This window comes from Empidonax traillii, unplaced genomic scaffold, assembly GCF_003031625.1.
Source record: "Empidonax traillii isolate 1590-97213 ecotype Southwest subspecies unplaced genomic scaffold, ASM303162v1 scaffold744:size612752, whole genome shotgun sequence".
NCBI lineage: Eukaryota > Metazoa > Chordata > Aves > Passeriformes > Tyrannidae > Empidonax > Empidonax traillii.
In genome coordinates, this window is record NW_020955937.1 from 77,633 (window position 1) to 95,411 (window position 17,779).

Consider the following 17,779-nt stretch of genomic DNA (forward strand, 5'->3'; position numbering starts at 1 on the left):
TACAGGTTTATCTGAGGAAAAAACAAAGGCTGAGAAAATTTAGTCCATGAGAAATGAAATGTAAAGCAATACCTGAAAAAGAGTTAAGCAATATGTACTAAGTTATCTGATTGCTTGTATTGTTGTAACCTAATTTATTTCTGTCTATCCCATTGTTTAAGTATAGGTATAAATTAAGCACAATTGAAGAACTGTATAATGTCAGTGAACATTTCATCTTTGTATCTATTGGTGCTGCAGCATTCCAGACAGCAATTTGTGGACTAGACTTTGGACTGCCAGCCCCAAAGAGGTGTTTTCTAGCTGTTATCAGCATTGTTTATTTGTGACACATTCTGTTCATGCATCCTTTCATGTTAGTGTTTAAAAGATACAGATTCACATACTTGAAAGCACAGCTATGTTAAAATATTTAGAGAATTAGAGGTATTTCCAAAATCTGCCTCTAGAAGAGGGAATTTGTGTATTAAAGTACACACACTGCAATACAAGCAACTTTTAAACTCCTTAAACAATTTATACTCATAGAACTGTTCAGCTCTGAGGAGACCTCCAGCCTGGTCCAACTTTTTGTGGGAAAAGGAGCAAGGATGAGATTATGTGGCACTCTGTCCAATCACATCTTGAAAACCTCTGGTGATGGGGACTCTATGACATCCATGGGGAGTTTGTTTCAATGATTGATTGTTCCCTGTATAAAAAAAATTCTTCCTCTATTGAAATGAAACCTCTCCCAGTGCAACTTGTACCCACTGCTGCTTTTCTTCCCCCTACTGTGCTCTTGTGAGACCCCACCTGGAGTACTGCATCCAGCTCTGGGGGCCCCAGCACAGGAAGCACATAGACTTGTTGAAGCAAGCCCAGATGATTAGAGGGATGAAACACAGCTTCCATGAGAAAAGGCTGAGAGAACTGGGATTGTTCAGTCTGCAGAAGATCTGGGGTCACCCTGTAGCATCCTTTCAGTAACTAAAGGGGCTTATGAGAGATCTGGAGAGGGACTTATTGCAATAGCATGTACAAGGGGCAATGGCTTTGAACAAACTGAAAGAATGAAGGTTTACATCAGACACTAGGAAGAAATTCTTCCCTGTGAGGGTGGTGAGGAACTGGAATGGGTTGGCCAGAGAAGCTGTGGATGCCCCATCCCTGGTAGTGTTCAAGGCCAGGTTGGATGGGGCTTTGAGCAGGCTGGTCAAGTTAAAGCTGTCTTTGCCCATGGCCGGGGGTTTGGAACTGGATGATCTTCAAGGTCACTTCCAGTCCCCACCATTCCATAATTTTATGGTTCTATGATTCTCCATGTGACTTCTGTTAAAGAAAGAGCCTCCATCTTCTTTATAGCCACACTTTAAGTAATGGAAAACTGTGGTGATGTCAGAAAATGGTGAGTTAAGCTCACCTGCTCAGTGCTAGATTGTGAGGGAATGGGATGGGAGGGAATGGGAGGGAATGGGAGGGAATCATTCAAACCATCAGGGACAGCTAGGAGCAGCATAAGGAATACCTGACCCCTCGCTGTTTGGTACCACCTTCCCTCTGTCTTCAGCAGAGATGATGGGTGCATTGTGTGCCGGGGCAGCTGCTAAAGAGCAGACATGCAGCTAGTTCAGGCATGATGACATGAGTGTGGATTGAGAGGGTAGGTGCTGAGCTGTGTCCACATCCCATAGGTTACACTGAAGAGTGCACTTCCCTCGGATGTGTGCTAAGGCTGTGCTGGCAAAGTGCAAAAATCCTCATGCTTGAGAAATGTGCAGTGAATGTTATCAATGCAGCACTGTGCTGGCGAGGTGACTGCTCGAGCCTCCCAAGAGCAGCATGGTCCCACTGCTGAACTGGTTACCTTCTGAAGGCTTCTACCTCTCACTGTCTGGAAAATCTTTGAAATGGATGGGTTTCCACTGCACACTCTTGTTTTTCAAATGAGTTTTCAGGGAAATTATCCTTAGTCCAAAAATTGACTTTTATATTTTTGCTTATTTTGAATTAACAGATGTAATATTTATTAAATAGGTATCTCTCATGTAAAAAATAGTTTTCTAAGCAATAAAATTCTTTAAATCTTACAAAAATCTTTCTCTCTTCAAATTATGCATGGACGGTCAAAGAAGTTAAAAGGGATGTGATCTTTATTTAATAACAGTGTCATTAGTAGTAAATCACACTGAGAAAGCAAGTAACAATGTAACAGACCTAAAGGAAAGAAAAATCAAATTCCATCACCTAAAATCAAGGTAGCAATGTCTGGAGTAGTTTTCCAGAATTATGGAAACAGTCTCATCCTTTGATAGTTCCAGAAATTGTCACTAGGAGGAAGATGCGAACATATAGCTCTGGTCCATGCTATATCAATTGGCACTGAACAGTAGTGTATCCTGCACAGTTTGTTAAATCCCGTTATTAGTCCACAGAATCACTACTCCTAATTAGCTGTAATCTTTTAGGAAGTGGTATTAAAGTCAAGCTTCTTTGGATGTTTCTTAACTTGGATTTTTGTTTCCAGGTGACCTAGTGCTAGTTTCTAAAATATATTTTAATTTGAAAATATCAAGGTCCTCTCACAAACATTCGGTGCATTTATTTTTTTGTCACAGGTACTCTGGGTTTAGTGCTGGATGTCTCAGGAAAAGAACAAACAACTACATGATTAAAGATGATGTTTCACACCACTTCTTTGAGAAAGCTCATTCCAAGGGTCCGTTGGCAAGAAGATTGAGTTTCTTGCACTGCAGACAAGATGTCATTGTGGTTTTTGGGGTGTTTTTTTTCCCTTCTGAGGCATATGGAACTCTATTTTCACAGAATTAACATTCCCCACAGGAGGCAGATTTTTCATAGGCATGCTGCATGCAGAAAACCCTTGATTTATATGGCCAGATTTAATAAATCTGGTCAACTTGTGTGTAACGAAACATTCCTACTATGTGGACTGAAGTGACTGAAGTAAAACATATGTCTAGACTGCAGGAAAACTGCCCTCAGTCCTTGTCTATTAATCACCAGAGGTGAGGACCAGATGGAGTGGTGTGGCTCTCTTTTAGACCAGGTTTTCTTCCCATGGATTTGGAATATGCATCTGAACCAAAGAGCAAGGTGGTGCTTTTGAGCCTTATCATAGAGCAGCAGCTCTCCTGAATTCATGGAGGAGTTGTGAACTGTCTTATCCTCTGCCTGATGGATGACATAACCACTTGAATACACTTTCTGTTTGTAGAAAGTGCTATTACAAACTAAATAATGCTGCTTTCCTCACTTCCCTCTGCTGAAATCTATCCTATTATTTTAGGGCAAAGTATTTGCAGATTGATTTGTTGATTTTTTTTCTCTCTTTCGTGACAGCTCCTAGACTGCTTTGTCATCCCAGTGGTGATACTTCTCTCCTGGTTCTTCTTACTGGTACGATACAAAGCAGTGCATTTCATTGGGATTGTGGTCTGCATTCTGGGCATGGGCTGCATGGCAGGAGCAGATGTCCTCGTTGGGAGACAGCAAGGAGCAGGTAAGTAAGGATGGATGGGCTGTATGGTCAAGGTCTGCCCAGAGAAAACATCGACCAAAATGTGTCAGATTGGGGTCAAAAAGAGAGGAAATTTGGCAAGAAACCTTGTGCCTTCACATATCCAAAGCACTGCACCGTTCAAAGTTGCCTCTGTCAGAAGGGACAGAGAGCAAAAATGAGTCAACACTTACAAGTCATCACGGCTGCAAACAGACTTTATGGACCCTGCAACACAGGTCACCCTCTGGGCAAATGGGCAGGACAAGCTAAATATTTGTCGTTTCATTCTCTTTTGGCTTAGTTGTTTAACTGCAAACTTCAGTTGCTTCCTTTCCAAACTGGCTACATCTCTGAGTCATAAGCATCTCTCACATCCACTGTGTGCTCTTCTCAACTTTACTTGCTTTTTTCTACAGAGGTGGGGTCACTGGATAGGTACTAAAAGGCACTCTTACATACTACCAGTTGCATTTTGCATGCAGTCTCAGAGTAAAATTTAGGATTTGCCTGAATCTTTGTTGAAATCTTCTTGTGTGTAAAATGTTCTTTTTTTGTGTGTGGCATCATATGAATAACGTGTGTGTAGCTATTAATGCAGACTAGACAGAGTTAGATTTCATTGATCAACTTCCCCTGTCACATTGATTTCTCTAGTGCCAACCCAAATGATGTGGGAAGGCTGGAAATTCTTTTCAAAGATTGTCAATTAGGCACAGTTTTCATTCTTAATTAAAAGCACTGAATTGTGAGCTGAGCATAATACACAGGGATTTAAAATTCTTGACTCAGCTTTCTGAATACAAATGCAAGTGCTGTAAGAACTGCATTTGCCAGGATGCTACTAAATAAAACAACAAAGTGTGTGACAATACTCACTGCTTCTCCTTGCCCCCTTTTATTCCTGTACTTTACTCTCAATGAAGACCTTTAATTCATTGGTGTCATCTAGAAATAGTCCTGTCCCAGCTAAAAAGGAAAGAATATACTCCATACTATTTACTTGGCCAGCCCAGGCTGTATTGGGGATGACTGATTTCAGAGGGTTTTAGGTTTTAACCCTGGGTTCCAGAAGAAAGCATCCTGGGTCCCAGTAATCTAGAGAGTAACATGCTAGAGCAGGTGAGTTGTGGATGCAGCAGGAGCATGTGGGGCAATTGACCTCAGCAGACAAGGAACAGATTGAAGAACACCGACACTTTGCCATCCAACTGCAATAATTAGATATCATTTGCCATATTCATTATTAAAGGTATATTCATTATTGGGTATAGCTGTTAGGTAAATTTGTCCAGAAAAAGCTGCTAACATGCATTATTGCCTTTTAATTTGGACTAAACATGGAGGACTGTGTCCATGCTTATTGCTGCCAAGAGACCCTGCAGCTTTTTTTTTTTTTTTTAGTGGCATAATGACGCTATTATTGATGTTACCTTTAACAGAGTAAAACAGATTGTCTGGTTAAATTTCTCTGAAAGGCTAAAACTACACATTAAAATTGTACAAATAAAAAGCAACTTTGGTGGAAAAGAAGAAAATTATTGAAAATCTTCATTAAGGAGTTCTACACCATTTATAGGATATTTTCTAGGACTGGGTAAACTAAAGAAAAGAAGGAATCAAAAACAGTGGTGCTTTAATAGTCTTCAGTAAACGTCTCTGTTTACATTATAGGGGACAAGATCTGTTGACACCTGTGTGTCCTTGTTGACCACACTACTTACTGTATTAGAAGAGCCATAAGGCTCTGCTGGGCACCTACTGCATAAGGCAATTGGCAATTTGGCCTACCAATTCTTACAGTAAGGGACCATGAATTTAAAATGCACTACTGAGAGATTAGCAGTTATTTTCCAAAATATCTGCAGGAATTAGATATAATGTGCACACATGCTTTCAATTCTCAATAAATATATGGGAGTTTACCTCTTTTTTCTTGTATCCTGGCTGATGCTTTGCAATTACTCAATGGGAAAAGCAATTATTATCACATACTTAGTGCTCTATCACCGTACATGCCAAGTATACCATAAAATAACACTTTTCTGAACTGATACTGATGGGTTACCTTGATACCTGTGCTCCTGTAATACACAAGGGATCTAAACCACAGAGGTCTAAATGTTTTGTCCAGATTTTTCAAAGCACTTCACAACTTTAGCTTACCACAGTCTCTGAAAAATTGTCACATCAGTTCTGTTAATATGTATATGAGTGTATGTTCAGTCTAAAATGGGGCACATTGAGACTGTTTTTAGATATTATAATCATCAGTAATTGCAAACAAAAGCAAAGAGAAACACCTCTTAATGACAGGGGTTAAACATGTGACAGAAACCTAGTGAGAGTGTGAAAAGAAATCATGTCAGAACAGAGTTCATATTTAAATTATATGTGTAACACTGGAGTGCTATAACTAATTCCCAAAACATTAAATCATCTCTGAACTATATGATTTCTGCTTCCAGAGAACATAAAATATGCTACAATGATTAATGCAAATCTTGTTTTATCAGGCTATTCCTTGTGTTTCTTCTGAAGAATGACTTACACCATTAAATTGGTCAAATACAACTTTATTAACCTAAAAGTCTTTAGAATGCCTCTTGTCTGTTGATATATATTTCCTCAGTAAGGAAACCAGTAGATGCACAAGGAGTTTACCTTCATGAAAATATATCTATAGGGATATTTCAGTCTTGGGGGAAAGTTCCAAAGTCTCGGCCTCTCAAGGAAGCAAAGAAAAGGCATTTGACAACCAGGAGGCTAGTAATTGCTAGGAAAGAAAGCACTATTATAATATACAACATTTTTATTCCAGTATATGAAGTTTTGATGCACTAACCTCTTGAGTGCCATGTATTACTCTAGTCACTGCATCTCAAAAAGAAATAAGCAGAAAATAAGCCTATATAAGCAATGGAGAAAGGTGAGAAAGCCATTCAAGGGCACAAAATGGCTTCAGGATGAAGACACTGTAGGCAGACCAGGACCTTCCATCTCTCAGAAAAAGCAAGAAGGAAACAGAATATGTAAATAACTGTAAATGTATATGAAGTCTTCAGCAGTATGGAGAGGGTCAATACAGAGTAATTCTTAAATATTTCCTACAGTCATAAACTTATGGGATGACCAGTACAGTATTTTGAGGTATCCAGCACCACCATTAAAAACATGAAGTACTTCTTAATAGATAATACTTCTTATCCATAAATATATGGATTTTACACAAATAAAAGAAGAATCCCTCAAGATCTATTAAGTTTGATGGTCTCATGCAACTTCCATCTCAGAAAATGCCTGATCTACTGAGAACTGGCTGATAAAAGTCCCTCTGTGCTTCCCTGTTGATTTAAGCTCTCCTCAGCCCTCCTGTGTTGCTGAGTATACCAGAGGAGTTTCCAGTGCCAGAGACTAGTGCTCTGAACTGATCTTGGCTCCCTCTTCTGGGAAAGCCCTGAAGGTTGAAGCTCACTCTCAGCATGAGTACACTTTGGGGAGAGCCATCACAATGTGAGGCCATCCCATCCATGTGAAAACGCTCAACCTCTGAGCTGCCTCTGGTTCACAGATGCAAAAGGATGATATTTTTGTCTCAGCAGTTCACCACAACCGAGCTCTAAGGTCAAAAGCTTTTTCAGCAATACTTCCCTGAAGTGTCAGTGAGTAGCTATAACAAACACCAAATCAGTGAGCTCAGTGAGGAACCACTGCAGCCATGTGAAATATGAAGTGCATCAGGTATGAAGAGGTTTTATAAAGTGCTGATGCTTATTTGAAACTGAGAGCATCTTCTGTGACTGATAGCAAAAGAAAGCTAAAAATAAAATAAGCAAAAACAAAACAAAGCAAAACAAACAAAAAGCCAACCAGATCTTTAAAAGATTCTAAGCATGCTGTCAGTCAAGGAACATGCAAAAGAGAAATTGAGAGGCTGAATGAGTGTGTGAAAGAGAAATTTAGTAATGTTTGCTAAATACACAGAAGCCACATCTCATCAACTGAAAAATGCTGGAGACTAAAAGAGTATTACTTGGAATATTTTAAACTTTATTCCATTCTTCTTTGTTCCTAAATGACTTATACTTTTCTGGTGCTTATAGGCAGTGTTGGAGATAGGATACTGGATTCATGAACCCTTGGTCTGTCCTCATATGACCATTTTTATTGTCATAAATGTCTTTTCAATAGAAATTTCAGCCCTGAAAACTGGAGGCTGAAAAGAAGTCCTTAAAGAAAAACATTGAAAAGATAATTTGAACCTATCAAATTATTATCTTCCAGTTTTAGTTACTGCAATGTACGTTTTACAAATCAACAATAATAAAACTTAAAAAGTCAGGAACACAAAAAATAAATCAAGATATTTTAAAAGAAATCAAGGTTTCTTAAAAAAAAATACAGTTAGTTTAGTACTTCAACATTTCTACTGAACCTTTTCAAAGAAAATTCCATTATGTCCAGGCTTTCAGAATATGGTTCAGCAGCAATATCTGACAGTTTTGTGAAGCTGTAGCTCTTGTAGAAATCATTTAACAAGCCATATGTGCAGAGGGAATGGCATGCATCGGTTTGCAAAGCCAGGGCCTGAGTTTTCAAGCTGGAACTTGATCAAATCTCCCTGCAGCTCTCTCCAACACCCAATAATAAAAGTTTCCAAGACTTAAAAAGATTTCAAACAGTCTTTGATAAAAAAGTATAAACCTGGAGGTACTGAAAATACATCTTGGTGTTTCATTGCATGCATTAGGTACTGTATGTTAATTGAACCTCTTTTAAAAATCTGTCATTATCATCACCCTGTCTACACCCCATCCTTCCTCCTCCCTTTCTTGTCAAACAGCTTCATGTGAGAATGAGGTCAATATTGGGGTTGTAATAATTTCTTCACTCATTTCACAGGTACACAGAATTTCTCATTTGGCCTCACATCTAAGTACTGGACATGTTTTAGTCTGGTTAGATTTCAAGATGAGATGCAAACTGCTCTGTAGAGCTGAGTCACATTCTATCTGAAAAAAATATGGGCATCATAATAAAGTAAAAAAGGATTAGTCTCTAAAGAGTGCCACTTGGTATCTATATTTTTAGCAAACTTTTCAGGATTTTTTGATTCTTTTTCTACATCAAGGAATACACCCTCCCTTTGCCTCTGTTAGATTTGCTGGTGTGTTAGATGAAAACCATTAAAATGACAGAATATTTGCATTCGGTTTATTAACCCAGATGTGGACTACTTAGTGACTGAGGGTTGAAATCTGTAGGGAAGAACTTGCAATGGTTTTAGTCAAGAGATTGTTGTTTTAAGTTTCTGACTTTTCCTGTTTATCCCTAGGTGAAAATAAACTGATAGGGGATCTCTTAGTACTGGGTGGAGCAACGCTATACGGCATCTCCAACGTCTGTGAGGAGTATATTGTCCGAAATCTGAGTCGAGTGGAATTCCTGGGAATGATCGGACTCTTTGGCTCCTTCTTCAGTGGAATTCAGCTGTAAGTGAGCAGGTTTGAGCTCCAAGATCATTCAAATAAGTGCAGCTGTGGCCTCCACTGAGGTACTCTAACCACCTCTTCAAAGGTAGCCATTTCCTGTGGGGAGCAGGTGTCCCCTAATTCTGGAATTTGCATTGGTTTTCATATTTCAAATCAGTAGATTTGAATAATAACACAAACTTGCATCTGAATAATTAAGGGACTGGTGACCTTTAGAAATCACTTGGGGAGGGAGAAGACACATCCTACCATCTTGCTGCTGGAAGACAAGCAGATACTTCATGTGTTGATCTGATCAATAACAAAATAACAAAATCTACGGCCTCCTCTGGTTCTGTTTTGTATTTTTTAAAAGTCGCTTAGATTTCTAAACAGGTTGAGAACATATACCTGAAGGTATTTTAGTTGTTGGCTCATTCTGTGTAACTACAATATGATACAGAAGGAAACAAAAAAAGCCTTTAAGAAATTGGCCTCTTCAAAATATTTAGTAGTCAGGTAATTGTTGCATGGATCTACTGAGCCTTGTCTGTATCCACATGCACCTAATGAGCATCTCACCTACAAGTTAAATATTTGGAGATGGCTTCCAGTGTTGCAGTACTGTGACTCATGTAAAAGTAACCATGCAAGATTGCTGCGTTTTATGCAGATGTGTCAGCTGTGCTTGTCACACAGATGACTTTTGATTACTAGTCCAAAGTAAATTTCTTCCCTACACCTCTGAGCTACTCAGCTTCTAAGAGCAGAGGCAGATTGAAAAAAATGACCCATCAATTCCCACCTAATTACTTCCATTTCATTAGCTAGAAAGCTTAATATATTTATGTGAGATCTAAACAAGTGTCTTGAAATTATTTATATTAACTAACTGCCATACAAACAGTTCCCTTTTTAAAAATATAGCATGTAAGAGCACTTAAATGTGTCTAACACCTTTGGCTAAAGCATTCTTTTATGTGTTTGTGATAAGTAGATACTAACTGATTCTGAGGGCATCAAAGCAGTGCCCTTGTCTTGCTCTGTGTGTGTAAACTGTCATGTACATGTCTCGTATTCCTGAATTTAATCATAGTGCCATTACTCCCTGTTGACCCAAGCAGTTAGTCACAATAGTCATAATAGAAGGTTGTTAGTTTGGTCAGGTACGATTTGCTTTTGAGAAGTCTGTGCTGGCTGTTTTCAGTGGTGTCTTCTTCATTTTCTGTGACTGGCTTCTGGGAACATTTGCTCCATAATCTTCCCAAAGGTTAACACAAGGCTGACCAGACTATAGTTTTTGCTGTTTTAAAATGGATGTTGCATTTGTCTCTTTTCAGTCATCAGGGACCTCCTTCAGTCACCACAACCTTTCAAAGGTCATTGTCATTCCAATTCTTCAGTGCCTCTGGCATCACTAAATGGCCACTTCTGGCAAAGTTGCTCTTACCCCTCTTTGTTTCACAGATGACAATGAATCACAAGCCATAACATATTGTTTTATACTTCTTTTGTATTGAATAAGCAATAGTATGAAATCAATGTTCTAACATTTAAGATATATCAAAGTTTGTTTGCCAGACCAAGAGACATTGCAGATTGTTTTCATTATATTCTTCAGGAATTGCTGATAAAAGTGACATATGTCTTATGCATGCAAAGACACTTATAATTTAGTTCTTTTGCAGACAAAATAGTATTATTATTCTGTACCCAGTGTACATATCAGCAGCAAGCAAATTAGAATTTCCGGGATGCAAGTCTCTGGACTAGATTAATCTGGAAGGTGCTGAGTTCCTGCAGTTTTACTATTAGGCTTGGTCTTCCACATGCCACCTTTTGTACTAGGTACTTTGTTTTTCAATCTGTGTAATTCCATGTTTTATACTTGCTTAAAATAGTGTCCAGACCAGCAGAGTCCTGCACAGTAGGATTTATCTGGAAATCACAGATCAGAGAAAATGGTTACCTGAGTGAAGACCTAGCTTGTGAGATGTCTTAACTCCGAGGGTCTGTTTGCCTGGATTGGGAAGAGCTGACTTGTTGCCACATTAGAATTTTATGGATCTGCGATTTTGATTTTAATGTACAATACAAGATTTACAAGATATTAAAAGTGGACTTTTGCAGGTTTGCCCATCCCTTGCTTTGTTTCCTGACTTTCATTGCTGTGACTATTCGGTTTCTTTCAGGGTGTAACAAATTACAGCATGATTCCCAAAGCCAGTGATATCTATTTATTTTACACTGCAGAGCTGCTCCAAAGTGTGAATAACTCAGATAGATACATTATTAATCATTAAAGTTTAAAAGCTTTCAGAATATTAAGCCAGAAGATTACAAGAGGATTGAACATTTATGGGCATAGGCACATAAAGCAGGTATATCTAGAGCTGCAAAAAAAAACCAGTGGAAATTGTATGCTATCACATCTGATCACTGTCCTGAAGATCTTTCAAATACACACGCTCAAGGATAATGCCAGAGTGGATTAGCAAAGTCTGATTGCATTTGGTTCTTACAGAGACTTTTTGTTATAAGGTTATTTATGTTGTTTTGTCCAGCATTTGAATTGAATGAGTGGAAGTAATTTAACTTCTGCTCTTCTTCCATCAAATTTTGCCTTCTCTTTTCTTTCAGTGCAATCATGGAACACAAGGAGCTGTTGAAAGTTCCCTGGGATTGGCAAATAGGTAAGAAAACACTTTACCTCATTGAAGATAGTTACTGAAGGAAGCGTGGAGCCAACCAGTGTTTGGGGAGGCAGGCATGAAGTTTCAGAGGAGCCAGTGTTTGTGACTTCTCCACCAGTTACTGCCAGAGGTTGAACCACATACCTCATGACTGTTCTTGAATGATCCGTCCTTCTGTTGCTGCGTTATGCCTTCCTTGCACTATTAGGTTAAGCATATGAACGCTATAAGATAATTATTCAGACAGTCATGAAATAAAACAATAATGGGGTTCCAGTTCTAAGATTCAATGCAACACTGGGATAAATAAATGAGGTAGTCAGTAAGAGCCAAACCTTTTCAATGAATGCCAAAGGAAGAAAATGGAACCCAACCAAAAAAAAAAAAAAAAAAAAAAAAAAAAAAAAAAAAAAAAAAAAAAAAAAAAAAAAAAAAAAAAAAAAAAAAAAAAAAAAAAAAAAAAAAAAAAAAAAAAAAAAAAACCCAAAAAAACCCTAAAATGTACTCTCAGTGCATATTATAGCCTCATAAACTTATTTCCAAGGCAACATTTCTGTATGGCAATGGTTAATTGCTTTCCAGATAGTCTTTGTGGAATATAGCTGATGTGTCCTTTAGACAAGTTTAGAGAGTGTTGTGCCCAATGAAGCTGTTACGGTGTTCTGCTAAGCGGTGGATTGCATTTTCCCGTTGCCGTTTGGAAGCTGAGTTTATGATCTAAGACTCCCTTCTAATTAGTCCAATGAATTATTTGCTTTAAAAGCAAAGCAATATGTAGGAGAGTACCTGTAATCACTCTTTCACTATTTATGAACAATAGAAGAAATAAAAGAATAGTAGTACTACAGAGCTGACTGATAACAGGATATTCAAGCTTTGGCAATCCACTGACAGTATCTTATTTTACCTAGTTTCAGACTAAACTTCAAAATGACAGAAGAGCGCAAAAGCAACGATTATGTGGGAAATCCCTGAAAAGAGGGGATACAAGTTATGGAACACAGTTGTTTTCTTCAAACTTAGTTCACAATTTCCTCTCATCATCATAATCCTAAGTGACAAATCATTTTAAAGTATCCATGGAGAAACATACTCAACTGTGTACTTTTAGTGTATTGGCCTTCTTTAATCTGAAATAATTAGCATAATTGCATCAGTGTTTGTTTATATTTCATGATCAGGAGCTCAGGGATATAATTAATCTGGTACTCATGGAATTAGCAGTGGTCACAGTGAATTAATCTACTATCCATGTAAATGTCATATATACTTCCAGGAGAGTTCTGTTCTAACTCAATATCAGTGAAATGTGCTGTTAAAATAAGGTCTTACTTCATCTGTGATGCCGTTAAAATGTCACTGAAAGTTACTCACTAAATCTGAAGAGTCCTTATGCTTCATAAGGCTGAGATCATCTTAGCAAAAGCATCATAGGTATGTACTTGTTTTGTTAGAGCAATAATTAGAAATGCTGGATTAAATAGTGACAGTTCTGTGTAGTTCTGTGTTATTCCCTGGCTTCCCCTGCACTCAGTGTACTCTCCAGTGCATTGGCAGTGATATAAGGTTGTCAAGTAGTGATTGACAAAATCTGTGTCAGGGAGTTCACAGCCTTGTCCTGAGTAGTTATCCACTGCGACAGACTCAAACCTGCAGTCCAGCAGAGTTAAATCATCAGCCTACTGAATGGTGGTGATAAAGTCACAGCAGGCAACCTAATAAATAACTCAAGGTGGCCTGTTGCCATCTGCTGTAATTGTGCTTTTAAGAATGGATGAGCTACCTTTCAACTAATGCAAATGATTTTTGAATAAAAAGATCTAAAGCGAATCTGTTACATCTATCATGTTTAAAGCAGGCTGTGGTCCTCCTGGTTTTAATTTTGGAAAATTATGATTCAGTGTAGCTCTGTTTAAATCCTTGAGGGTTTAAGTATTAATACTTGCTGACAACCTGAGTGAAAGGAGAATGATTATACTGTTCTGACTGAGTGGTTTCATATGAGACCATGACATGTTTTGTAGTGATAGATGAAATAGTAACAAATAAACTCACATCAGTTTTATTCAAGAGAAAAGCCAGTTTGAATCTCCAAGGAAGTGCCCTTTGTTACAGAGGGTTTGAATATTTCTGAATAGTCTTTATTCCAAGACAGTGTGAAAAATCATAACAGATTCCATTTCGTACCAATTAAATCATTGCTTTGGGAGTGAAAACACAAAGACAACACTCCTGCAACATTCAACCAGCATGCTCAGGAACTAGACCCGAGTTCTCAAGGCACTTTAGCCTTGGTGATGCTTCAGCTATTTTAGAATAGTTCCTGGGGGCAGATCCTGCCCATTTGTGTGAAGATACCTAGTCTTGAGAGACACAGAGAAACACTCAGGGACTGTGGCTTGTTTGGCCTGTGGAAGAGAAGTTACCTGCAAGGAGGTTATCAAAAGAACAGAGCCAAGGTCTTCACAGTGGTGCATGGCAGGAGGAGGAGAGACAACAGACAGAAGCTGAAATGAGAGATTCAGACTGGATAAAAAGAAAATCTTCTTCACGTTGAGGACAGGCAGGCAGCAGAGCAGGTTATCCAGAGGGGCTCTGGAGTCTTCATCCTCAGAGTCTTCAAGCTCAGGCTGGGCAAAATCCTGAGAAACATGGTCTCATCTTACAACTGAGCCTGGTTTAATCAGGCTTTGAACTGGAGAGCTCAGAGCTCCCATCTGTCCTGAATCAGCCCATGATCCTGTCATCCCGAGTGCCAAGTTCAGGCAGTTATGAGAAATTCCCACCCAACCAGGCAAAACTGTTCACTTTACCCATCAGGGTGAACACAGACAGATGAGACAGGATCCCTTCTACCAGGTTTAGATACCTGGGATGTAAACGTCAGGTTTAGTTATATAGACTCCCTTTACCATCCAGAACAATAAACAGGCATGATACGAGTCATACTCTTGGTGTCTAGAAGAGGCTGAACAGTCTGCACTCTAAATTTTCCCAGTCTCTTCACTGACCACCAGCCCTCAGTATACATCCAGAGTTAGATGTAATGAATCCCACCCATAGGTGCTTTCAGTTGAGGAGAACACCAGCACACCCTAAAGAAGACAGTTACAAATTACAGGCTTTTAAGGGTCTAACACAAATTGGCTGATAAGCAGATCATTACAAAAGCACCTCCTGACTTACCAGCTTGCTTCCTTCCAGGTGCTTGGTGCCAGTGACTCAGTGCCTGGTTAGACACAGTTCCCAGTGCCCTGGGACTGCAACATTAGAGGTATTCCCAAGGCTCCTGTTTGCACTGCATGGCTACCTAAGGAGGCTGAGGCTTCAAACCTTTAACTTAAAACATATTTTTAGTCTGAAAATTGGTCCTCTAAGAGGCAGTATCTGAAAATTGATCTTATTTCTAATTTGCTCATTGTCACCACTAAATGCCACCCAGTTGGTGGATATTACATGTATTTTTAAGCTGTAAATGAAAGGCCACTTTATATCTGATAGAACAGCTGCAGTTTAAGCAATTTTCTACTGGAACTTAAATGCCCTTTGGAAAAGAAGCCTGTGAAGTACATGTAGTTGGCTGTCAAATAATGTGAACATCAAGGCAGTACCATAAAATGATACTGTTAGTTGCATGTATAAGCCAGCAAAGGACCTGGATATGCATATTAAATCCAGACTGAGTACTGGAGGCTTGGTGGACCAGCTGGTGATTTGCAGACTGTACTTGGACAATGCTGACTTCAGGTCCAGAATGGCTTTTGTGCCTGGAAGAAAAGCTGACTTAATGCTCCTGTATGCAAACAGTTTCCCACTGACCAAAGCTATGCTCCATTTGATGCAATCATTTGCTTGCTACAGAAGAGTTGCAGAGTTTACATAAAGCAGCTTTCAAGCGCTGACTTAATTCTGTTTGTTACCACTATACAATACACACCTTAGAAATTTGCTACCTGTTAGTAAAGTTGTCACCATGATTCTCCATATTCTGAATGTAAACACAAATTCATTATCATGCCGTAACAAATATGGACACTGATAGTTCATGACTGCTGTATTTGTTTCAGTTGAATGCACACTTCTGTTTAGATGCTTCTAGGAGAGTCAAACTATCACAGCTGATTTTGTACTTTAGGTAGCTTTTTTTAAAGAACTTTTAACCAAGTGGGTCTCCATTCAGATACAAATTATATGGGCTTTTTTTTGCCCCTTTCAGGACTTTGGCAATCAGATTTTCACAACTTTTAGTCAATAACATCTTCTGAAGAGCTGGCATGGGTCTAAATTTAGGCTCATGTACATATCAGCTGGGAATTCTGCAGCATATGGCAGCCTAAGAAATATCATTTGCATGAGAGCAGATAAATAAAGTGTTTGCTAGTTTTTTTAACTTCATATTGATTAACTTGCCTTGGGATTTATCAAGTAATAACTGAAGCAATGAATTCTTTCCCAGTAAGTTATTTAGGTTTTTTAATTAATTTAGATTTTTACTGTAATGTATTTTTATTATATTAGTGTCTAACTATCTAATTTGTGTGAGGCACTTCATAAAAATGTAGCAGGAAAGAGTCTCAGCTCTGGAAATTTTTATGAAGGAAACCAGTCAAAAAGTGGTAGAGGAACAGAGATGCAAAACTATGAAGTGGTGAGTCAGTTCTGGTGGCAAAATAGGACTAAGACCTCTGACAATAACCATAACCCTTATGCATTCATCCATTTGCTCATTAACTCTTCTGCAAATAATTTTGCATTCAGTTTTTGGGTTCATTCCCAGAAAATACTGTGTGCTCCATCCAACTCAGCTGAATTCAGAGTTGAGGGCATTCAGCTCCTTAAGAGACTATATTTGGTATGTCTAAATGGATCATTTTGTCCAAATTTATATTGGACTCGGGGTAGTCACTATTACTACAAGACACCAATTTAAAACAACACTGCTGTTACGGAGACCACAAAGGACCTCATGTCCTCTGCTGATATGGTTTTCACTCTCTATATGTGTTTATCTTATTAATTTGAATGTTTCTTTGAAAGAGCATTATTCTTTCTTTTCTAAAAACCACAACTTTCTTCCTCCCAGTGACCTTCCCAGGTAATTTCTGCAGGCTGTGAAAGATCACTTTTGCTTCTTGTTTCCCTTCTGCAGGCTTGCTGTATGTTGGCTTTAGCGCCTGTATGTTTGGCCTCTACAGCTTCATGCCAGTGGTCATAAAGAAAACCAGTGCTACTGCTGTCAATCTCTCCCTGCTCACGGCCGACCTGTACAGCCTCTTCTGTGGACTATTCCTCTTCCACTACAAGGTATGGAAATGGAAATGACACGTGTATTTGGGTAATAGCAGCATGCACGAAGAAACATCAATGCAAAGCAAGGAAACAAAAGAAGCCTGCAAACTTTGCTAGATCTAAGCAGTAAAAGTGCAGCTGACTTTTCTACTTCAGTCTTTCCACACCAAAACAAATTTTATTTTATGATTATGGTTTTTGAAGAGGTCTCATTTGGTCTTTTTGTTACAAGTTACCTGTTCATCAGCCATTCTGTCATTAATTTCTACTTACTTATCTTACTTATCAACTACTGTGAACAGACCTAAGGTGGCAGCACAAAAAGAAGGACTCTTCCAAAATTCCCATAGGTATTTTTTTTGCCTGGGAACAAGGTTGTTTCATTCATAATGATTCTGAATTTGTAACGAAATTGTTCATAAATTACACCTTTCTTGTCAGGAAACCAATGGCTTGCCTGTTATTATAAATGCAAAAAGTGCAGCAGATTTGTGTTGAAGTTAAACTTTGACCTCCCAGGTCCTCTGGTATTCAAAACAACCTGTTGTACAGGACCCATTTGACCTTCAGTTACAAGGAATGGCATTTCATTATTCACAAGGATCCCCCCACAGTGCTCATCATGGGAAAATAACATTGGGGTGCTGGAAGGGATTGCTTTGTACCATCATTTGTTCAAATGAGGGACATTACTTGGTAGCTGAAATTGGGGCCCAGAGAAGTAGGTAAACAGAAATCTTAAAATTCTGAATATCTAACAAACTCAAATCAGCTTGTGTGATGTTAATGGTAACTCAATGAATCTGAGTGAGACAGTGAAGGTTAAA

At 38.6% G+C, this 17,779-nt stretch overlaps 1 protein-coding gene across 1 annotated transcript in view; it reads left to right on the top strand.

The window, feature by feature from the left end:
• Window positions 1–17,779, top strand: part of SLC35F1 (solute carrier family 35 member F1) — a 101,796-nt gene that overhangs the window by 63,376 nt on the left and 20,641 nt on the right. The window contains exons 5-8 of the mRNA XM_027900645.1: window positions 3,343–3,502; window positions 8,835–8,991; window positions 11,611–11,663; window positions 16,813–16,967. Coding sequence (XP_027756446.1) covers window positions 3,343–3,502; window positions 8,835–8,991; window positions 11,611–11,663; window positions 16,813–16,967 — 525 coding nt within the window. The remainder of the gene's footprint in view (window positions 1–3,342; window positions 3,503–8,834; window positions 8,992–11,610; window positions 11,664–16,812; window positions 16,968–17,779) is intronic.